Source organism: Microchirus variegatus, assembly GCF_963457635.1.
Source record: "Microchirus variegatus genome assembly, chromosome: 6".
NCBI lineage: Eukaryota > Metazoa > Chordata > Actinopteri > Pleuronectiformes > Soleidae > Microchirus > Microchirus variegatus.
The window spans coordinates 32,423,278-32,447,873 of NC_139807.1; the positions used below are offsets into that span (position 1 = coordinate 32,423,278).

Below are 24,596 nucleotides of genomic sequence, written 5' to 3' on the forward strand. Positions count from 1 at the left end.
AACTGTACCTTTAACCGAAGTAATTGACCTCCGCCAAAGAGAGACAGTATATGTTTTCACCAGAGTCTGTTTGTTTGTTAGCGACCAACATAACTGACATTTTCAGGAAATGTCTTGGTAGAGGTCTGTGCTCTCCGAGTGCTTTTCTAGTTATGAATGAGTTTGTCAAACCCAGTGATGTGAAGTTAGTTCAGCACCAGTTCACCACAAAACCAATCTGAGATCAACGACAAAGACTGAAGCCGTTCATTTAGTTTAGTTTAGTTTTAGCCAAAGCTCAAAGTCACTTTGTGTCTGTTATTATTATTATTATTATTATTATTATTCACCAGCATCACAAACCAACAGTGACCATGCGGATGCAGGCGATCACCTTGGAAACGCTTCTAACTCCTCCTACACTTCCTGTCGTCTCACACACACACACTCATGGCTCCGGCTGATGGAAGAACAAACACAAACACAAACACAAACCATTGAGAATAAACACATAAATAAAAACAGTCGAGTGCACAAATGTAGTAAAAAGGTTTATGAAAACAACGAAAACACTGACATTCATCATGACCAAGGTGTTTGTTTGTTTTTTGGCACCGTTGTACATGTTATTATTTCCGTCATAAAACGCATGTATAATTATAAATATTATACAAGTCCAGTGAGTGTGTGTGTAAAAAACAACATTAAACAACAACATGCGACTTTGTTTCCATGCAGATTCAGTAAAAACGAGGGTCGCTGTCACGAAACAAAGACAAATATCACAACACATCATGCTGTAAACACTTGAAATGCTGTAAGGTTCTACAAATATAGAATAAGTCTAAATAAAAAGTGCTTCACCAGCATGTTCAGACAGAGGAAGCAGCTGTGGAGCTTCCAGTCAAAGAGGTTTGAGGTTGATCTTTGTCTTAATGAAGGCAAACGCATTCAAACTCAAAGTCTTTTTCAAAACACAACACAGTGAAAAATGAGATGTGTTCAGTTTTACTTTCTCTCAGTTTGCACTTCATGGGTTTTCTCAGAGTCAACAGTAGGTGGCAGCAGAGTAGAACTAAATACCACAGAGTCCACAGATCAAATACCTGGAGATGTTTCCCTTTTTTTTGTGAATCAATAATAATAATAATTAAAAAGAACGGTTTATAAAGTAAAACAGTGTAGTCAGAGTATAAAAGTGATCAAAGAGTGTTGCATATATCTTCAGTATTAAAAGACAACATATTTGCAGGAGCACATGTATGTGACGTCGTCTATGACGCAGATCCCAAAGATAAAGTGCATGAAGTCATAACCTGAGTTAAGACGTTTTAACTACAGGACATTTCAGCAGTCACCTGTTTGTTTTTAATTCACCTGCATTTTTAATCGCAACGAATGCACTTTAATCTAACAACTGCAAAAATAATGTGTAAAAAAAAAAAAACTGTACCAAATAAAGTCTGTTATTAAAGGGGACATATTATAGCCTATTTGTCCAAGTTAACCTAATTATTAACCTGGTGTCCTAATGAACATGACTGGGTCAAAATACCATAAGGATGAAGCACCACAGCAGTTCACAACGCTCGCTTTAGTAGTATCTCTTTAGGTCCACCTTAAAGGGTCCACCTTAAAACAAAAGTAAAACGAATCATGAGGGACAGGAAATGACATCAGCCACAGATGCTAATGGGAGCTAACAGCAGTTAGCATTTGGAAAATATTTTCAACAGATCCTTGTTCAGGGCGATGCCGACTATTATGATGGTAAATTAAATGAATTTTTAAAGTCATTCTGAGATACTTTTTTGTTTTTGTGACTAAAGTCAGCTCACTGTCAAAGTGCATGAGGGCAAATGGATCATTTCCTGAATTTCAGCGCTGTTCAGAACGCTCTGTTTAGTAGTATCTCTTTAGGTCCACCTTAAAAATAAAAGTTAAACGAAACTTAAGGGACAGGAAATGACATCAGCCACAGATGCTACCTGGAGCTAACAGCAGTTAGCATTTGGAAAATATTTTCATACTTTTTGTTTGTGAGACTAAAGTCCGCTAACTGTCAAAGTGCATCAGGGCGAATGGATCATTTCCTGAATTTCAGCGCTGTTCAGAAAGCTCTCTCTAGTAGTATCTCTTTAGGTCCACCTTAAAAAAAATTTAAAACCAAACTTAAGGGACAGGAAATGACATCAGCCACAGAGGCTACTGGGAGCTAACAGCAGTTAGCGTTTGCAAAAGTGATCATTAGCAGGCTCTAGCAGGCACATTGCCGTCATATATAACATGTATCCACTGGACAGATAAATCCTCTGAGGCATGAAGTTTGCGTAGAACTCTGTGCTGCGCTGTGGAGACAACAATAGAACTTTTCGCCGACTTCGCCGATTTCCAGTTTCGGATACCTCGCCAGCACTTTACGGACAAAGCGGAGCTCCGCGAGACAACGATTCCGGGGATTTATCGCATTGCGACGTCCCAGTGAGCGCGGAAGTCAACATCCCGTGTTTTATCTCCTGTACTTAGACTGAGGACGACCACGAAAACATGAGTTTTTTCCACACTTTGCCGACTGACGGGACCTCCGGAGTCCCAAACATAAGGATTTAAAATGATTAAAAAGTTGATTTAGCATAATATGTCCCCTTTAAACTACACGCTGAAAACGCAGTGTCGTCGTCGTCGTCGTCATCATAACAGGCGAGTAAACATGAAAAAGGTGCTTGTGTCAGATGATGAAGGTTAAAAACACGGACAGCTCTAGCTGAGCCTGAGCTGCTCCTGCAGCCACAGCACAGCCGGCTGCAGACAGCTGGACTCACTGGGCACGGCCTCCGTGTACAGCTGCACCAGAACCTCTTCTAACACAAACAACAGGGGCAAGCTCACGCTCAGCAGCTCGTACAGGAACGCGTAGTCCAGGGCGTTGTCACGCAGGTGGCCGCAGACGGCCCGCGCCGCACCGCGCACAGAGCGGGACAGACGCCAGGGGGCGCTACACACCATGCGGGTCACGCTCAGGGGTCTGCTCAGCTGTTTCCTGATAAAGGACGAGAAGGTACCTGCTGCTGCAGGTGGACTCTGCAGGTTTGATGTGCTGCTGGACTGAGAGACTTCACCAACGTCTGCGTCTGCAACACGGCGATCTTTAACTGCAGCTCCATTATGGATCTGAAAAACAGAGGAAAGTTAGAGAGGGTTCATTCAGAGATACTTTTTGTTTTTTTGAAGAAAGTCAGCTCACTGTTAAAGTGCATCAGGGCATATGGATCATTTCCTGAATTTTCAAAAATTCATTAAAATTATTCCTTAAGAGGGTTGCAAATATTTTCAAGTGATCTTTGTTCAGGGCGATGCCGACTATTATGATGGTAAATTTCAAGTAATTCTGAGATACTTTTTGTTTTTGAGGAGAAAGTCAGCTCACTGTCAAAGTGCATCAGGGCAAATGATAATTTCCTGAATTTAAAAAATTCATCAAAATTATTCTTTAAGAGGTTTGCAAATATTTTTAACATATCCTTGTTCAGGGCGATGCTGACTATTATGATGGTAAATTTCAAGTCATTACGTCAAAGTGCATCAGGGCAAATGGATCATTTCCTGAATTTTCAAAAGATCGTTAAAATTATTCCTTATGAGGTTTGCAAATATTTTCAACAGATCCTTGTTCAGGGCAATGCCGACTATTATGATGGTAAATTTCAAGTCATTCTGAGATACTTTTTGTTTTTGAGATTAAAGTCAGCTCACTGTCAAAGTGCATCAGGGCAAATGGATCATGGATCATTACCTGAAATTCAAAAATTCATCAAAATTATTCCTTAAGAGATTTGCAAATACTTTCAACGGATCCTTGTTCAGGGCGATGCCGACTATTATGATGGTAAATTTCAAGTTATTCCAAGATACTTTTTTTAAATATACTACCTGCCTGGCGCAGCATGATAAATCAGTGAAAATTAAAATTCTGCCAAAAAATTTGAAAATCAAGGATGCACACCATCAGGCCATGCTCAACTCATATCCAAAGTCTTAGGGCAATCTGACTAACTGTCAGTGAGATATGCCTGTCGCAGACACACACACAACTTGCTTTATAGATAGATGCTGAATGAAGGCCCATGTACTCACTGATCGTAGCGAGAAGCTTCTCCGTAGATTTGTCCCAGAGTTACGTTGATCAAAGTGAAGTTTGCAGAACAATTTCCCTGAAAGAGCCCAGAAAATGTCAACTTAAATATTAAAGGTTCCGTGCGTAAGATTTAGTGTCATCTAAAAAGGTAAAACTACAAAAATCCCTCCCTTTCTAAGCGATGATAATCTTTTACAAACCTTGTTGAGAGTCAAAAGCGTGAGCTCCTTGTCTCAGCGCTGAGTTACAGGTGGAGCAGCGGAAACACTCTCTGTGGAAGAACAGTCCTTCAGCGCTGACTCTCTCCACCAGGTAAACACGCCGAGAACAAGAGTGACACCTGTCGGCCGACTGTGGGAACGTCCTTCTGACCGCGCAACTCTGCAGAAACAAGAAACAACGACATTAAGACGAGCGATGACGACGCACACTTTTCACTGTTCTGTTATTTAAACACTTCATGGAGTTTGTGTTGATGAGCTCACGACATGCAGGTTAGAGCATTATATGCAAACATAAACATAAAGATAAACACATCTATAATATTATTATTATTATTATTATTATAGATGTTTTTATGTTTAAATGTTCTCTGTATAGTGTTTTATATATTTTATATCTCTTGTACTTTTTTTGATTATTCAATATCATTTTTTCTCTATATAGTGTATTTTTCTACATTTTATATTTCTTGTACTTTTTTGACTATTAAATATCTTTTTCCCCCCTATATAGTATTTCTATATGTTATATCTATTGTACTTGTTTTGAATTATTATATATATATATATATATATGTTTTTCTCTATATAGTATTTCTATATTGTATATATCTTGTACTTTTATGATTATTATACATCTTTTTTCTCTATATAGTGTTTTATATTTTATATCTCTTGTACCTTTCTTTTTTGATTATTATATATGTTTTTTTCTCTACATATTGTACTTTATTTTGATTATTATATATATTTTCTTTCTCTACATATTTTTTTTGGTATTTTTTTATTAGTTTGTATTTATTTTTCTCTATATTGTGTGTTATTTTATATCTCTTGTACCTGTTTTACTGTTTAATATTGTTCTACTTTTTATTATTATTATTATTATTATTATTATACTGTCCTTTTCTTTTCCTTAAATGTTGATTCAGATAATTCCAAAGTGCCTGGACTGTAAGTTTATGAACCTTAAACCTTTATAAAAACAAACTTAAATGCTTAAAATAAATCACCTTGTGTATATTTTGATATCTGAGGGTGAGTCTGTTGTAGTCGACACACTTTTCTTACAGGAAAACGTGTGGTTTAAAAAGTTAAATAACACAATCACATAAATGAGATAAAAAATAGGTTATTTTGTTATTTTTGTGCTGAATAAAATCCGCTCTTTCTTTTCAGGAATTCCTTTGAAAAAGTGGTACGAGCGACAGTTGTGTAGCTGCTGTAGAGCGAGCGGTGCTCTAACATCTGGCTGCAGGCTGTTTGTGAAGGGTGGAGCAGAGAAAACACACAGTGTCACCACAAAAACACACACTTTTGCTCTGTGACGACAAACGCTCTGATCATTAAAAAGAAAAAAACCACAGCGTGGAGCAAAACTCTCGTGTGAAGCAAAAAAAATGTTCTGTTCATTCCAGGAAACGGTGTAAAGAGTGGAATTAGGATATATTTTTTTAGAACAGGATGTGTGTGTGCTGCCTGTGTGTGTGTGTGTGTTCTGCCTATGGGATGTGTGTGTGCTGCCTGTGGGATGTGTGTGTGATATAATACTGAGCTCTGGTGCCACTTTATTAGCTACAGCTGGAGTCAAACACTAAAGTGCTGCAATAAACCCTAACGTCATATAGGGTTGATCAATTAATGCTTTGTTTTTTAATCTCGAGTCATGAAGTAAAGGAAGTGAAGGTGTTCTACACTCTTAGAAATAAAAGTGCTAAGTAGAACCATATAAGGTTCTTCGGCTTGTCCTCATAGGAGAACCCTTTTTGGTTCCACCAAGAACCCTTTTAAAACATATTGTTCTGGAAAGGGGTTTTAAAGGGTTCTCTGGACCAAAATGGTTCTCACTGGAACCATTAGTGTTAACAAGAACCCTTGAAGAACATGGTTCCAGGTAGAACCTCAGCCCTTTTGAAACCCTTATTTCTAAGAATGTAACACAGTAAATGTCTGCTTGGAGGGTTCCACTAATAACCCTTTAAAACCCTTTATTCAGGGAAAGGGTTTTTCAGAGGTAACTGGTTCCACGTAGAACCTTTTTATAAAGGATCCACTTGGAACCCTTTTGGAGGGTTCCACCAAGAACCCTTTTAAAACCCTTTATTCGTGAAAGGGGTTTTAAAGGGTTCTCTGGATCAAAATGGTTCTCACTGGGACCATTAGTGTTATCAAGAACCCTTGAAGCAAATGGTTCCAGGTAGAACCTCAGCTCTTGTAGAAGGGACATTTTGAAACCCTTATTTATAAGAGTGTAACACAGTAAATGTCCTTTTGGAGGGTTCCACCAAGAACCCTTTTAAAACCCTTTATTCGGGGAAAGGGTTTTTCAGAAGCAAATGGTTCCAGGTAGAACCTCAGCCCTTGTAGAAGAACACTTTTGGAACACTTATTTCTAAGAGTGTAACACAGTAAATGTCCTTTTGGAGGGTTCCACTAATAATGCTTTTAAAACCCTTTCTTCGGGAAAAAGTTTTTCAGAAGTAAAGGGTTCCAGGTAAAACCTTTTTAAGAAGGTTCCACCTGGAACCCCTTTTGGAGGGTTCCACTAATAACCCTTTTAAAATGCTTTTTTCAGAAGTAAATGGTCAGCCCTTGTAGAAGAACACTTTTGCAACCCTTATTTCTAAGACTGTTGTAGAGAACGTCATAAAAACAACATCTAAAATCATTAGAGAACAGACGTTTCACTCTCTATATTCCTACTGTTTACATCTACTATGCTTTTGAAAACACAATAAAGTATAATTGAGAGAAAAAGACGACTGAATATGTGAAGATTTCCTCAGATTTTCCTCAGTGATTAGCATCTGAACTCGCTCGTGTTTTCTTGAAAGTCTGAAGTCAGAAGTGAAGATAACTTGTGAATCACAGATGAAACAAGTTAAATTCCCTGTATCTGCACTCCGGAGGAACAATAAAAGCAAAATAATGTGGATAACATGACGTCTGAAGAGCATTATTAGTCTATAATGATGCATAAATGGAAAAAGAACATGCAGCGTGCATCACTCCATCACCAGATGTTCACCTGGAGCTCAGCAGAAGCGTCTCCTGAGAACAAAGAGCTCAGATGAACAGCTTTGTCCTTTATGCTCTTTGTGTGGAACTCTCTGCTCTGCTGCGTCTGAGCTTTTCTCTGCAGCAGAGGAACAAAGACGCGGCAGTGACTGCGTTAACGAGACCATGAAAGAGAGTTCTGTGCTGAGCTGAGCCGAGTTTGACAGGTAAAGTGTTCGGCGCCGCGAGAGGAGAACGGCGAAGCGACGGCTGCTTTTATTACACGACCTCATTACAGGTCGTTTCACGCCTCACTGATGTGGTCGCTCTCGCGCTGTAAAAGTGAGACGGCTGCGTCGTCCTGGAGGTGAAACCAGAGACGAGTGATCTCCAAAAACATCAGTTTGGAAATCTTGAAAAGTGCCGAGTCACATTTCACAGCGCGTTAATAAGCGAATAAGAATGAGTGACATCTCAGGTCATGAAACTACGGTGGCCTACAGATGTTTTAAAGCAGAGGGGTCAAAATGGAGGCTCACTCAATATCACAGTGTTGATATAGACAGAATATAATTCTAAATACTTTATATTTGCTAACAGTATTTTTTTTAATATAATAATACTAATAAGACTTTTAATTACCACGTTATTAAATGTATTACATTCAACATAAACATGTACTGTGTATATATGCTCTATTATTCACTTCATTTATGATGTATTTCTCCGTCTTTGACAGTAAAACATTTATTTCGCACTGTGAATATGTTATTATTGTGACGTATACGTCCTTCCTTTATCAAAACAAGCACTTTTACTTTGAAAATCTGTAAAATACCCACATTTTCCCACAGACTGGATGCTCATTGGCCCCGAGGTCATTTGAGTTGACATCTCAAACGTTTTAAAGTGTTCAGATTTACACCTCTGTACTTTCTTTGTTTGTGTCATAAAACTTCCTCTTTACGGAGGAGCAAGATGGAATTAAAATGTTTATTCTAACGCTAAAAGAATCTTATTTTGAAGTTCTTATACTCTCGGTTACACACTGGATACAAACACACTGATCACATGACGTCATTCATTAGATCAGGGGTTCTCAAAGTTTTGATACCTGAGGGCCAATTTAGGAACCCAACATTGGACTGAGGGCCGCCAAAGGGAAAAAAAAGAAAACAAACTGAAAGAAATCCCATTTGTAATAACTTTGGCGTCCCAAATTTGACAAAACCGACATACAATAATACATCTTCCAAAATGTGACATTTTTTTTTTTTTTTAATTTTTGGTCCAAAATTTGACAAAAACTTCATACTATACTATGTCGTTCAAAATTTTAAAAACATTTTGGGAAAACAGTTTTTGGTCCAAAATTTGACAAAAACATTGTACAATACTATGTCGTCCCAAATTAGAAAAAAAAAATCAAAAAAAAAAATTGGTCCAAAATTTGACAAAAACGACATATGCCGTCCCAAATTTGACAATTTTTTTCAAAAAAAATTTCAGTCCAAAATTTGACAAAAATTTATAATAATATATGCCGTCCCACATTTTTGGGAAAAAATTTAAATGCCAAAATTTGACAAAAACGTCATACTATACTGTGTCACTATGTCATCCAAAATTTAATGACATAGTAAATACAGTTGTACAGTTTACACTTATTGGTCTGTATCCAGTAATGTCAAATAAACAATAAACAAGCTTAGTAGCTCCTGGATTAAAACTATCAACTGTAATTCATTGCGGGGCCACCAGAAATGTTTCTGCGGGCCGCCATTGGCCCGCGGGCCGCACTTTGAGAACCAATGCATTAGATGAATGGAGTTACAGGATGACTCTACACTGCCTCTGTCTGTCTATGATCCATCCATCAACACCTGTGACGTCATCACTTCATGTTATAAAACACAACAGGAAGTAACTACACACAGCTGTTGTCGCTGCTCTGGTTTCCTTTTTTTTTTATTTTGTGCTTCCTCTTTATGTAAAAGAGTCAAATATTTATCTGCGAGTGTTGACGACAACTCGTATTCAGAATATTTGATTCTATTCTAAAGCCAGGGACAAGGACTGCAAATTAGCTGAAGCTATAGACGTCTTTTATGCGTCACATTTTCCCATTTTCATGTATGTATGTATCGTCAATGTTAAATAAACTTTGAAATGAAAATAAGTCATGGCTGAGGTGAGGAGACGAGAGCAGACCAACCTTTCTGCTCCAAATCATTATGCTAAGCTAATCTAAGACAATCGCCTCCTGGATCTCGCTCTTTATTTAGCACATATTTAGCAAACCCGGTTATTTTTTAGCAAAATGTCAAAGTACACCTTTACTGATATCACCAACAGCTTCCTGTCAGCTGGGAGTTGGAAAAAGAAGAAGATTTCATGTGTCAACACTGAGAATTACTGCAGTAAAACACGTGTAAAAGAAAAGGCTGACCTCATCACATCTATGCTTTCTGAAGTCTATGATATGATATCATAAAAATGTGGGTTTTTTCCTGCAGTGAGAGCGTGAGTTCTCAGGGTGATTTAGAGAATCGTGAGTCAGCTGTCGACCACACTTCAAAACAACCTGAACCGTCACTTAAAACATAGTCATTCTTCATTATTGTGTCTGTTCTCTGTATGACAGGATTTAAAATGACGACAAAAACAAACACAGAAACCTCACTTTTACACTAAATGACACAATGAAATAAAGCTTTTGGTGCTGATCCGAATCAACGTCGGCAGCTTTCTGGCAAATAATGCCTGCTCTTTCCATTTCAGCTGCATAATGACGGGGCTGACTTCACATTACACCAGCCTCAGTGTATAATCAGTGTATAATATAATATATAATCAACATTCACTCACAGGACCAGAGCATGCAATCATGAGGAGGAGGAGGAAGAAGAAGAAGAAGAAGAGGAGACAGAGAGTTCACCTCAGAGACGTGTTCGTCCACCTCCCTGAGACGCTGCAGGAGTCTGGACATGAACTGGACGGCTGAGCGGCAGGAGGAGGAGGAGGAAGAGGAGGAAGAGGAAGAGGAGGAAGAGGAGGTTCCTGAGCTCTCAGGGTCAGACTCAGGCTTTTTTAACTCGACTTCATCGACGTGTCTGAGCTTCACTGAGGAGAACGGATGCTGATGCTGAGGCAGGAGGCGGGGTTTAGGCGACAGGAGGCGGGGTTTGGGCGGAGCCTTTGGCGGCAGGTGAACTAAGAGCTCTGCGGCTTTTCTGATACTGAACTCAAACTGGAGAGAGTGATATGATATGAAACCATGATGAGAAGAGTCATACAGGTGGTTTTAGATGTTTCAATCAAATATAAACCACTATAATCTGCATTAGTGATACATCACCTCTGCTTTTATGTTCTGCCAAAGTTACCTCATCATCATCCTCATCATCATTATTATCTCATGACTCAGCTACATTTAAAAGAAACTTGTCTTTAGTTTGCTCTCCAAAAGCTGAGCTCATGAACACGATGCTTTGATTTCAGAGACTCAACATGTTCATATAAGGACAGAGTTATTGTGTGAGTGTTTACACTATTGTTCTAAAGTTTGGGCTCACTTAGAAATGTCCTTATTTTTGAAGGAAAAACACTTTTTTTCAATGAATATAACATGAAATTAATCATAAATACACTCTTTACATTGTTAATGTGGTAAAAACGTCTGGTTTTTAATGGAATATGTACATAAGTGTATAGAGGCACATTTCCAGTGTTCTAATGGTACATTGTGTTTGCTAATGGCGTTAGAAGACTATTGGATGATTAGAAAACCCTTGAAAACCCTTGTGCAATGATGTTAGCACAACTGAAAACAGTTTTATTTGGAATAAAAATCATTATTTCTAATCTTGTCAATGTCTTGACTACATTTTCTATTCATTTTGCAACTCTTTTGATGAATAATATCTGACTTTTAATGGAAAACACAAAATAATAGGTGAGCCCAAACTTTAGAACGGTGGTGTAATTCCGAAGACACAAATTTTCAAATTTGTTTTTTTTGTTGTTGTTACTTTTTTAAAGTTATTTTTTCCAAAAACTTTTTTTTTCAGGTTTTTTTACATATTTCTTTTCCCCCCAAAAAATATTTTTTTTGTTTTTTTTCCAAAAAATTTTTTCAGAATTTAATTTTACTGTAATTATGACATGTTTTGATATAAAGTCTGTGTATCTGCATTAAAACCACCTGTATGATCCGTTAAATATCCAAACTTTAATACATTTATTTATGTTCTATAGTTAGTTTGGTACAGTCTGAGTGTCTTCACAGTGTCTACCTGTATCTCAGGTGAAGGTTTAGGTTGAACCTGAGGCCTGACTTTAGCGTGCAGACTCTGGCTCAGGTCACGTGACGTCAGGTCATGTGACGTCGTCTCACAGTCTGACTGAGGTTTGTCCAGAAAACATTAGAAAGAGAGATAATAATAATAAAAAGGCACAGACATAGAAAGAAAAGGCTGAAAAGTTTGGAGAAAACAGAGAATCTTTAACCTCTCGTCTCTCTTTTATATTTTGTACCTGTGTTCTTCTGATGCCGTTGCTCGGTTTGCTCTCAAATTTGGCCAATAACTGACTGGATATGGAGCCGACTCTGTTTTCTTTAGGCTCCTGTGTCTCTGTGCAGCCGTTAGTGGACGCGTTAGAGGCCTGGAATAAAAACAACAGAAAACTGTGTGAGTTTATGGAGTGAAAACATCAGAATAATGTATATTAGAATGAATAAAGTTCAGTCTCAAACCTCCTCAAAGTAGAACTTTCTCCTCCTCTTGTAAGTCAGGTCTGTGTCTGTTCTCTTCTCATCCTGAAGAACACAGAGGATTCATCACGTGAGGATAAATATTCAAACCAGGAGATTCTGAGGCGACAAACATAAATAAATGAGGATTTACCTTTGGAACTCTCTTCCTGTGAACGGCCATGTTGAGCACATTATTGTGACTTCTGACTTCTTTAGATGGATAATCTTCATTGTTCTCATCCACGACTCTGGAGCCTGCAGATAAAAACAAGACTGTGTTAGCAAGGGTTTTCCACGCATTAGAAATAAATCCTACAGCAAGTAAACATTAACATCGCTTCAACTAGTCATTATTGCATTTTTTAAGGAAAATCTTATGTAAAGAAGCACCAGCATTTGACTGAATATACCTCTTGGGTCCCTTTAGCTACGTAAATTTCAAAAATGTAAATTTCCATCCGTTTTTTACATCAGAATTTCATTTCCTGAGTCAATTTAAGCGATTTTAGTATAAAATGATGAGGTAAAAATTCTGATTTACAAATAAGAAATCCAATTTATACATGTATTTGCTTACGAGGAGCTGAATCCTTTACTTAATACGAGTGCTGTCAAACGCTAACGGCGTTTAATGTCGTCAACGTTAAACGCACAACATTTCCAGGACGACTGACCGGAAAAAGATGCGCGACGTCATGTTTACGTGACTCCCGATTGTTAAAATGAGTCTCTAAAGTAACGCTAAACTTTAAAAACAGAGGCGCACATACGCAGTACACAGGTACGCTAACGTTTGTTAACGTAAATTTGTTAGCGCTGCTTTTTTCCTTTAATAAACATTACCGCTCCAATTCAACTGTAGGCTAACGCTAACGGCGCTAAAGGAGCTAACGGAGCTAGCGGAGCTAACGGAGCTAACGGAGCTACCAGAGCTAACTGGTAAATGTGCCTGGACTCCGGTGTCACGGCACGTAGTAAATTTCCAACCGTCTTTTACATCAGAATTTAATTTCCTGAGTCAATTTCATCGATTTTGGTGTCAAATGATGAGGTAAAATTTCCAATATATAAATAAGATTTTTTTTTTAATCTCTTTCTGCCATTTACTCAGAATATTTTCTAAAATACTGAACAAAAGATGCACAAACACATTATTCCAGCAAAACATTTTTTACAAATGTAAAAAATGTGTACAATTATAACCTGAAAATCAGAATCAATTTGCATTTTTTACATTCACATCTGTAATGTAATAAACCTTTTGTTCATTATTTTTAATGGCAGAAAGAGATATAAAAAGATTTGTGATTTATTCATTAGAAGTTTTACCTCATTATTTGACACCAAAATCACTGAAATCAGCTCAGGAAATGAAATGATGATGTAAGAGAAAGTTAGAAATGTACGTGGCTACGTTTGCTGCTTCTTTCCTCTTGTGATTGATATTTTTGCTAACATGCTAATCTGCTGTGAGTGGCGTGACATGAAGTACCTGATGGAGGTAGAGGAGTTCCACGGAAGAGTTCGTAGAACCTGGACAGGTATGCGATCATCCTGGTTTTCTCCAGGTCGTCGTCACAACTCAGATCCTTCACCGAGGCAAACGAGCGAAAACCAAACTCTCGCTCGCTGACATCGAAGGCCAACTGTAGGTTTGCAGCGTGGTCTTCTTCATTTAACGAATCCAAATCTCTAACGGAGGCAAAAAATAAGAGGAAAGTGAGTGTTACAGTTTATTTAATGATTTATTTGAATGTACACTCAAAAGGTCAAATGTTTGGGGTCACCTATATAATTTTTCCAAGTTTTGAAAAAAAAAATGAAAAAACACCCTTTTGGGAAGAAAAAAAACATACTTTTTTTTTAATACAACTTTTTGAAACAACTTAAAATAAAAACTTGAAAAAACTGAAAAAACTTTTTTTGAAAAAAAAAAATACTTTTTCTGAAAAAAAAAAATACTTTTTCTGAAAAAAAAAAATACTTTTTCTGAAAAAAAAAAAAAAAACTTTCTGAAAAAAAAAACCAACTAATTTGAAAATGTGTGGCTTTGGAATTACACTACCGTTCAAATGTTTGGGCTCACCTTTACAATTGTTTTGTGTTTTCCATTAAAAGTCAGACTTTTATTCATCATAAGAGTTGCAAAATGAATAGAAAATATAGTCAAGACATTGACAAGATTAGAAATAATGATTTAAATGAATGAATAAAGTGTTTTTCCTTCAAAAATAAGGACATTTCTCAGTGAGTCCACAGAGGAATGAACTTCTCCTTTTACTGACTTCACGTTCAGGCCTGCAGAAGAATTAAAGAATTCTTAAATTACAGGAGAAAACGACAGGAAATAACTTCTAACAGTCAGCGATGACGTCGTCGTTCAGTCACGTTTAGGAATAACGTAAAGGAGAGAGAGCCGTAACCGAGCAACAGCAAACACAAACTCTGTTTCTGCAGAACGGATGGAGGGAAAATGCCAGAGCTTCTCGGAAAAAACTCTCAGCACCACATGAAATTGCAGCGGCATGTGGCAAAGTATGAAGGCAGCGATTAAAGAGAGCCAGGATATAATTAGATTTGTAAACGCGCTAATCTGCAGTCGCGCGATGCAGATTCCACACAGAGTCAAACCGTGAGCGCTGTGGAAAATCACTGAAGAAAGAGGAGGTTTGTAGTCGTGTGAGTTTGAAGCCTTTGTTCATGTCTTTAGAATGAAATTCTAACTGCGCAGGAATAATCATTTTTAGAGGATAAAATGTGTGAAAATATAAACATTTATACTAAAATAACAGCGTCCTTCCTTGGAGGAGTCGGCGGAGAAGATAAAGATCTCATGCCGAGCATTTTTAACACACCCTTAACATGAATGTCCTCCCAGCTACGGCTTTAAAGAATGACATGAATGTACAGATGCACTAAAGAGCACTGTCAGGACTTAAAGGCGCCATATGTAAGAATGTGGCCAAAAACGGTTACTACATTCAAATTCAAAATACCGAGGTCTTTTAGGTTTCGTTTTCTGATGCAACTGGCAACCCGCGGTCGCTCGGCAGCTGAGACTCTACTGACTGCAATGATTGGTAGACGGCGGTAAATCATAAACATGATTTGCAGTCTGCAAAATATTGTTTTTTAATGCAAATATTTTGTCTGTACTGTTGTTGTTGGTGAGTTCAGTTTGTTATATGAACATTATTCCTGAGTCTCTGTGACATATTAGGAGGATTTTATGATTTATTACATAATGCACCTTTAAATAAAGCAACATAAAAGGTAAAAAAAGATGAAAATTACTTGATTTTACTTTCAATTCCTTTCACATTCTTCAAGGTATTAACATGAACATTTGTCATAACTCCATGTAGGACGTTTCTATACGTAAATGTAAACACTGTGGCAGCAGTAATGCAATATTTAGAAAATGTACTCAAGTAATGAAGCCGTGTACTCTGTTCAAAACAACCCGAAACACTTAAAACAAACAGTCATTCTTCATTATTTTATCTGTATGACAGGATTTTACACTGAACGTGTACTGAACTGGTTTTATGGCCAGTTGCTTTAGATTTATTACACAACACACCTTTTAAGCTGCAGGTATTATGGGATGTAGGCGACTACGTACATGAGCTGAGGTCTGAACCTGTGGATGAGGGCGCACAGAGCGATGCCGCTCTTCCACGAGGACGTCAGGTCTGTAACGATGACGTTCCTGTAGCCTTCGGTTTGCTTCTGACACCAGGTCAGCAGACGAGCCGGTCTGACCTCTGACTCTGCAGAAGAAGAAGAAGAAGAAGGAGAAGGAGAAGAAGAAAAAGTCATCAGGAGAAATCACTACAGTACACGATAAGACCAAGTGGTTAGCGCTCTCGCTTTTGCAGCAAGAAGACCCTGGTTCCTGGGTTCAAACCCCGGTTGAAACAAGGGTATGGGCTGAAATATGTGCCACCAGGAGCTGGATTTGAATCGTTTATATTTGAATTTCAATGGCTAAACTTGAATAATTGCATTGAAAAACTGAATTTGAATCACATAATTTGAATTTGTATTGTTTAATTTGAATTATTGCATTGAAAAACTGAATGTGAATAGTATAATTTGAAATTGAATTATTCAAATTACTGCGACAGACATCCGGTTAGTTCAAGGGTGAAGGAAGAGCAAAAGAGCCTGCAGATTTAACCCATTAAGGCATTGGTTCTCAAAGTGCGGCCCGGGGCCCAATGGCGGCCCGCAGAAACATTTCTGGCGGCCCCCGCAATGAATTACAGTTGATAGGTTTAATCCAGGAGCGACTGAGCTTGTTAAATGTTTATTGGACATTACTGGATACAGACCAATAAGTGTAAACTGTACAACTGTAATCTGGTCATTAAAATTGGATTTCTTTCTGTTTTTTTTCCTTTGGCGGCCCTCAGTCCAACGTTGGGTTCCTAAATTGTCCCTCAGGTATAAACACTTTGAGAACCCCTGCATTAAGGCCTGAAATCATGACTGCAAATCATGTTTATGTTTTGAAATCATGTGTTGGCGTCATGTACCTACCGCCGTCTACCAATCACTGCAGTCAGTAAAGTCTCAGCTGCCGAGCAACCATGGGTTGCCAGTTACATCAAAAAACAAAACCTAAAAGACCTCCGTGTTTTGAATTTGAATGCAGTTACTGTTTTTGGCCACATTCTTACATATGGCGCCTTTAAATCTGCAGGCCAACACACACATAAGATAGAAAATGCAGTTGGCTGTTTTGATTTAAATAAAGTTGGGTTAGAACCGGTTCGGCTCGGGTAGCGACACTAGTGCAAACACTCTAGTTTGTCTCTATTTCCTCTTGAAGGAGATGAAAGAAAACACAAGGCTTTTATGTTGAAATGAAGCTCGTCTTTAAGTTATTCTGTACAAGAAATATAAATCCTATCAACAGTCGGATCACTCCTGATTTGAATTTAAAATTCACTCATAAAAACCAGAGTTTCTGCCATGTGGACGAACGCCTGCAGCAACAACAACAACAACAACATGCAGGAAACATAATCTCTCTGTGTTTGAGGCCAGATTCTGTCAACGCTAACATTTACAAGACCATTTTTGACTCTTTGAGCATTAATTTCAAACCTGTTCATGCTTGAATCAAACAAAGAGTCTGACGAGCCAAAAACAACAACAACAACAACAACACACCCTGTCAGACTCGTAGCTCACCTCTCCTGCACAGATTGACAGGTCGTCGTATGGAAGCCGCTCGCTCCACAGAGCAGGAGTTCATCTCGCCGCTGACGCACAAGTGACGAACCTGACAGAGGAATGAGAGGAAAGAGCAGATAACAGTGAAGTCAGTGCAGACGGAGTCTTTATGTGATATCTGATGACGTGACTGTGCTCTCACCTGGTGAGGTCTGACACACGACGAGTTCAGGTTGGGGTATCGGGTTCCCGGGTCGATGGTGTACTGATCAAAGTTCTTGGCGAGGTTCTCCGGCGTGGTCTGTGGGAGGAGCCTGTAAACGCTCTCTCTGCAGAGACGCCACGGAACAAAGAAATATGAACTCTGCACAAACAAAGACGGAGAGTGTGTGTGTGTGTGTGTGTGTGTGTGTGTGTGTGTGTGTGTGTGTGTGTGTGTGTACCTCTCAGCCAGCACCTCCAGAGCAGGCCGACCCTGACTCCAGCTCCTCACCATCCAGGCCGTGTCAAAGGCAGCGAGGAAACCTCGAGCACAGCCCGTCCCCATGGGCCAGAACGGCTGCACAAAGAAAATACGTAAATATGATTTATATATGTATATATAATACAAATATATACATTTATAATATATTACAACAACAACAACAATAATAATTTTCAAAATAAAACCACAAATAAAAAAAAAAAAATTGTTTTCTCAATATTCATTTCTTGTTTTATTTTGAAAAAATGAATGAACGAATGACACACAGATCTAAAGGTCACTTCCGGGTCACGCAACTTGCATTTATCAAAATTGGATTAAACGGGAAACGAGTCGTTATCCGTTTTTTTCATTTTGATTTTGAGAAAATATTGAGAAAACAAGTAGTTTTTTCCTTTTTTTTAATTTCTGATTTTATTTTGAAAAACAAATGATCCACAGATTCATCCGCACTGTTAATCTCTGAACAAATAAATTAGCATTTTATTTGACCAAATATTTGAGTTTGTATGGAGGACCAAACCTGACGTAATAATAAATAAATGCATAAATAAATACAGGAATAAATAAATACATACATAAATAAATAAATAAATAAATAAATAAATAAATAAATACATGCATATATAAATCAATACATGCATAAATAAATACAGGAATAAATAAATACATGCATAAATAAACAAATACATGCATAAATAAACAAATACATGCATAAATAAATACATGCATAAATAAATAAATAAATACAGTAATAAATACATAAATGCATACATTTATTTCTACATTTCTGTTCACATACATTTATTTATTTATTCATTTATTCATTCATTCCTGTATTTATTTATTTATTTATTATTACGTCAGGTTTGGTCCTCCATACAATAGAAACCAGGTTTCTAACTCCTGGAATAGAAGTAGAAAGACGACACGACTGGTATTAAAATAACAAACATACGTCCCCTCGTCACCTGACGTCCATGTTTCCTAACATAATCTTCTTCTTCTTCCTCTTCTTCAAACCCTCTCACGTGAACACAGCAGGTCTTACCTCCAGCAGACTGTCGCCCACCAGCGCCACCAGCAGCTGGCGTCCGAACCTCTCCCTGAGCAGCGCGGCGTTCTCCGAGGCGTACATGTTAGTGAAGTCGAACATGGCCACGTCCGGCTGCCCGCTGTGGTTCGTGGCAAAGTCCAGCGTGGGGAGTTGATAGTTGGTGCCAAAGTCAGCCGCCTCGCGGGCGTAACACAGCAGAGCTTCCTGGTTCACGTTCTCACTGCTCAGCAACAAGTGGGTGTCGGCGTAGTCCTGGACGACAAAGACAAGAGTTTAGCATTTTATTTTCTTTGTGCAGAAAAGTGCAGCATTTACATTTTTCCTCCTGCTCGATCCAGCTGTAAATGACATTATAGACATTAATACCATGTTATAAACAGTTAAGACAAACAGAGACAGCGTAATATCCACTCCAGATTAAATAAATTAAAGAATATACACGTTTAGACATAATTATGCACAAGCATCATGTAAAATATAACTAAATAAGATCAGCGTTTGTGACTCAGATGTGAAATAAAAACTTAAGTTTGTTTAAAAGCGTGTGAAATTATAAACATAAGGAATACTGAAATATAAACAATAACCTGGATCTGGAGCTTCTAAGCACTGATATGTAAACAACTGTTTTAGAGCTGAAACATCTACTATTTATCGATTATTGAATTAATCGTCAACTATTTTGATAATCGATGAATCATTTTTTAAGCTTTTTTCATGATTAAAACTAGATTTCTGATTGTTTCAGCTTCTTTAATGTGAATATATTCTTTGTTTCTTTGCTCCACATAAACAAAGAAATCATTAAAACTGAATCAGACGTTGGAGAACATCGTCATTTCCAGGTTTGACAAACACTGATGGACGTTTTTTTTTAACATTTTCTGACATTTTATGGACTTTTGAGACCTATAGTGACATATAGATAAAATTTAATGGGTTGGTACCTAGACAGCCCAGACATCTCTTTACTAAAACCTCTGTCATTTCACTCTGCTTCACTTCAGCAGCATCAGACTTTGCACAGCTCATGTCCACATGTTGTTACATGACCTCCATGTGTTTTTTAAGCTCCTGCTGCATATTTTAAAGGTGATATTTGCTTTAAAATGCAATATTTTTTTTAGGCGAGAGAAAAAAAAATCCTTCATATATGCTGTGTTCCATGTACATTTACTCTGACACAGTGACATCTACAGTGAAACTCACACCTCTGGTGGAATCTCACAAGTGTTTTGTGAGTGTGAGTTTTAATTCTTACATTAATGACGACTCCCTTGTCCAGCAGACTCTGTTTCTTTGCAGTCATGACAAAGTAATGCGTGTTGTCTCTGTAGTAGACGATGTTCTCCAGATCGATGCCTGCGACACATTTAGAGATGATTTTAAAGAAGATTTAAAGATTTAAAGAAGAACATCAGTGAGATCTTCAGTTCTTGTCTCTCACACCTGTCTCCTCTTTGAGGTCGAGGAAGAACTTCTGGTTGAAGATGAAGGCCACTCCACTGATCTCCTCCACTTTGGCCTCAGCGGTGGTGTTTCTGTTGACGAAGTTGGCCGTGATGGCGATCGCCAGTTTACCTCGGAATTCCTTCCTTTTGAAACCTGAGAGTGAGAAAGAAACAGAGACACAGCAGAAAAAGAAAAAAAAACATGTTCATCTTCCCAAGAAATCCACTCCTATAAAAACGTCTGTTAAAAACCAAAGGAAATCCCGGCTCAAACCATAATTACAAGGCAGTTTTTTAAAGGATAAGAGGCAGCTTTCCAAGGTGAGCCCTTCATTCAGTCAGTGGAACAAACGCTGAATACTGTCATCAAAGTCAAATAACACTGTGTTGTCAGAAATGCAAAAGTGTCAAAAAAAGGACCTTTCCTAAAACTTAAAGACCTTTCAAAATGGGATTATCTGTGTAATCTACACCAATAACACACTGACAGAGGAATTACAGGAAACAACATGTTAGGATTCTTGCTATATTCTGCTGAGCTGACATCAAATTTTCATTTTCACGTTGTTTTAAAAGTCACTAACTGCTTGGTTTCATATGATAGTGACCAGACCACGCTTCAGATGTTTTACACAGTTGTTACAGTCTTTGTTGAGAGTGTTAAAACCTTCTTTTTTTGACATCACATGCTGAAACACAAAGGCCGACAGATCAGGTCACAACACAACAGCCTCAGGAAAAACAGTCAAACTGAGAGAATCGCCTAGAAAACGTCTTCACGTCCAGATCTGTTCACAGAGAACTGAGACAAACATGTTTGACTTCAGGCTGTAGCTGCAGTTCAGTTAGTGAGTGTTTTAAAGAAACAGGACAAAACTGTGCTGTAATCTGAATAAATACACCACTGTTCAAAGGTTTGGGCTCATCTATACATTTGTTTGTGTTTTCCATTAAAAGTCAGACTTTTATTCATCAAAATTAATAGAAAATATAGTCAAGACATTGACAAGATTAGAAATAATGATTTTTATTCCAAATAAAACTGTTTTCAGCTGTGCTAACATCATTGCAGAAGGGTTTTCAAGGGTTTTCTAATCATCCAATAGCTTCTAACGCCACTGGAAATGGGCCTCTATACACCTGTGTACATATTGCATTAAAAACCAGACGTTTAGAGTGTATTTATGATTCATTTAATGTTATATTCATTGAATAAAAAAAAGAGCTTTTCCTTCAAAAATAAGGACATTTCAAACTTTTGAGCTTCTCTCCATATGTCTCTGTTCATCGTGGATAAACAAAGACATTTGACTGCGTTAAATCTTATTGTTTATGTTGTATTTATGTCCATTAGACACTGGAGACAACTGTACACTGTGTTTTTTTTATTTTTAGCCTACAAGTGCAACACTAACTCTGTTAAATGACGCACGTTTATGCAGTTTAACATCATGAATAGTCAAAGAAAGTCATTATATCGCACTTTTGAGCACTAAAATGGCCATTCACACTCATTCATTCATAACTTCAGAGGACATTGCATTGACTTACATTCATTTCCTGGAGACTTACTCTAAACTTAACCCTAACCCTAACCTCAGCCTAACCTTAAAACGTATCTTCACCTTAAAATATAGTCATTTACATTGTGGGGACTTTTTGCTTTTTGTCCCCACAAATGCAGACAAGTCCCCACAGTGTGAGTGTGTAAACAGTTGTAGGTCCCCACAACATTAGTAACACACACACACACACACACACACACACACACACACACACACACACACACTGATCCTGTGCCAACCCGAGCGTCTCATGTGTTTACTCTGCTTCTATAACCACATCAGTGCAGAAGAAGAAGAAGAAGAAGAAGCTTCTAACTTCAGACACAGTGAACACAGGTTTGGATTGTGTTTCCTCCAGAGTGAAGACACAGTAAAGACACAGTAAAACAAACACACATGTACAGTAACTCTGCTGCTGTTACTGCTGCTGCAGCTCGGCCTCAGAGTGAAGTCGACTCTTGAGGAAAAATCATTTCCCTGAGGCTTCTCCGTCATTTCAGAATGAGCCATGACCTCATCTGGCTCAGTGATGCCCTTTTTAGGAATAAACATCTGATTTGAATTGGGGTTTGTTCGATGACAACATTTTTAGTGTAGACACACACACACACACACACACACAGAGATGATGATGATGATGATGATGATGATGCAGAGCTCAGCCCTCGGCTCTGTTCTATTCCTGTTCTTTTAAAGGTCTCATGTGTTACCTTTGTCCACAGAAAGATCAGTGTCAGCTAATGACGCGTATGATTTCACACAAGGTGAGTTTCATATTTAGCTTCACAGCAGAAACATAATGAAGCTGCTGGATATCAGAGACGCTTTTATCCAGTGTGTGAAACACTTTTTATTTATAATCTGTTGCACAACAGTGTTTCACCAACACCAGGTGCCGCCCTGCAGTATCGACATGTCAGATGTGGGCTCGTTTGGGCCTTTTCCGTAGGGACATTTAGAAAGCAATTCATTCATACAATAAAATACAAAATCACAAATAAAATACTTAAATAAAAAGACATTTTGTCTGGTTATAAATGATAATAAAGCATGCAAAGTTGTAGATCATATATGTAAGACACAAATGACAAAACTCTTGATTCAAAATGATTTCCGCTTCATTCTATAGGTGAAAAGGATGATCTAATCCAGTCTGCTTGAATGACAAATGGGCTTAGATGGACTTGTTGTAACTGTTGCATAAAAGCAATATCACATTTATGCATAAGTAGCAAAAATAAAAGCATCTTTATTAAAAAGGATTCTAGGACATTTTATATCGATTCTGAATCGTAGTCAATGAGAATCAAGATTCTTATGTGAATTGATTTTTAGACCCCCCTCAAATTTTGCTTTTGAGGCTTTCAGGGGCTCTCAACTGAGTGGGGAACATTCAGAGGTGGAAAGTAACGAAATACATTTACTCCAGTTACTGTGTCGAATACTTTTTTTGTGTATTTTGTATTTTTTTAAGTGCAATTTAAAATCAGGATTTTGTATTTTACTTGACTACGTATTGACTCAAGTATTAGTTACTTAGTTACTTTATAAATCCTATCCCTAAAATATACAGCAGAACCAGACCAATGATGATGTGATCAGCACCAGCACTGGAGCGTGAACATAGAGGGCGTGGCCAAAAGTGATGTCATATCCTGTGTCGCACCGGGCGTGAGCTCGAAACTAGTTTTGGATTTCTACTACCCTCACACCCCACGGTAAGTAACTAAGTAACTTTTACTTAAAGTACTTTTCAAATGAACTACTTTTTACTTCTACTTGAGTAATATTTCATCAAAGTATTGGTACTTTTACTTAAAGGGGAAGTAAGTAGTTTATAGTGCCATCTAGAGGAGAGGCTGAAATTTACAACAAAGAACTGCTCCTCTGCTCACCCCCTCCCTTCCCTGAGCGCTACGGTGTCCTCAGCCGGTCAAATGTCGTCCTCGTCGTCTTTCTCCGTGTCAGCAGATGAGGTTCGTGAGGCGAGGGAGAGGGCGGAGCTACCGCGGCCGTAGCAGACGAAGCGGAGAGAGAGGAGGCGGGACTTCTGCTACAAGTAAAGAGACGCTTGATTTGTTCTCTCGCGTTTGTCCTTACAGGCTCCGGTAGAAACATGGCGTCTCGCTGCTAACAGTGGCTATGCAACCACGGCCCGCGACCATGTTATTTTACACGACTTTTTGAAACACTACGAAAATGAAACAAAAACTATTATACAGCGACTAGACAATGCAGGAGCACATAATATGTATAAAAGAGTGGATTTTGGGTTCATATAAACCCATAAATACTACATATTGTCCCTTTAAGTACAATATTTTAGTACTTTTTCCACCTCTGGGGACATAGGTACGCTCCCATTTGGACTGTGAGTGGATGTTTTGAACAGTGTCTCCCTGAGCGTCCTCTCACCTTCCAGAGTATTCCTGCGTCCGTCTGCTCCGACGACCACGTCCAGGTCAAAGTGAGCCACAGGATGATCTGCAGGTCGAACCACAGCTCTCCACCCGACCGCTGACAGGAGAGGAAACAAAGACAGAGTGAGAGAGAACGTGGAACTCATACGGAATGTGGGGAATGTGGAACGGCAACAGATAAGAGCTGACGTGTTGCTCAAGGACACTTCAACAGCCTCCATCAGAACACGTCCTGCACACGTGTGTGTAATCCTGAGTGCACTTTAGCGCTGTTGCTACGTCGCTAGCTGGATTTGCCAGATGCTGTATGTTGGTGATGTGTGAAAACAGAAGGAGTCGTACGTGTT

General features: G+C 38.3%; 1 protein-coding gene across 2 annotated transcripts in view; it reads right to left on the reverse strand.

The window, feature by feature from the left end:
* Nucleotides 1-490: 490 nt before the first annotated feature.
* The window catches only part of mical2a (microtubule associated monooxygenase, calponin and LIM domain containing 2a), a 32,663-nt gene continuing 8,557 nt past the window's right edge, over nucleotides 491-24,596 (reverse strand). Inside the window, exons 4-21 of one of the 2 annotated variants that reach the window (XM_083891137.1) lie at nucleotides 24,245-24,346; nucleotides 20,263-20,418; nucleotides 20,075-20,175; nucleotides 18,808-19,065; nucleotides 17,716-17,831; nucleotides 17,475-17,601; nucleotides 17,291-17,381; nucleotides 15,714-15,861; nucleotides 13,581-13,780; nucleotides 12,240-12,343; nucleotides 12,089-12,151; nucleotides 11,869-11,997; nucleotides 11,628-11,735; nucleotides 10,271-10,582; nucleotides 7,364-7,471; nucleotides 4,315-4,495; nucleotides 4,114-4,190; nucleotides 553-3,150 (exon numbers count right to left, since the gene is read on the reverse strand). In XM_083891137.1, the coding sequence (XP_083747263.1) occupies nucleotides 2,740-3,150; nucleotides 4,114-4,190; nucleotides 4,315-4,495; nucleotides 7,364-7,471; nucleotides 10,271-10,582; nucleotides 11,628-11,735; nucleotides 11,869-11,997; nucleotides 12,089-12,151; nucleotides 12,240-12,343; nucleotides 13,581-13,780; nucleotides 15,714-15,861; nucleotides 17,291-17,381; nucleotides 17,475-17,601; nucleotides 17,716-17,831; nucleotides 18,808-19,065; nucleotides 20,075-20,175; nucleotides 20,263-20,418; nucleotides 24,245-24,346 (2,792 nt within the window). In that variant the 3' untranslated portion in view covers nucleotides 553-2,739. Of the gene's footprint in view, nucleotides 3,151-4,113; nucleotides 4,191-4,314; nucleotides 4,496-7,363; nucleotides 7,472-10,270; nucleotides 10,583-11,627; nucleotides 11,736-11,868; nucleotides 11,998-12,088; nucleotides 12,152-12,239; nucleotides 12,344-13,580; nucleotides 13,781-15,713; nucleotides 15,862-17,290; nucleotides 17,382-17,474; nucleotides 17,602-17,715; nucleotides 17,832-18,807; nucleotides 19,066-20,074; nucleotides 20,176-20,262; nucleotides 20,419-24,244; nucleotides 24,347-24,596 lie in introns of both variants that reach the window. The other variant, XM_083891138.1, reaches the window with a different exon arrangement.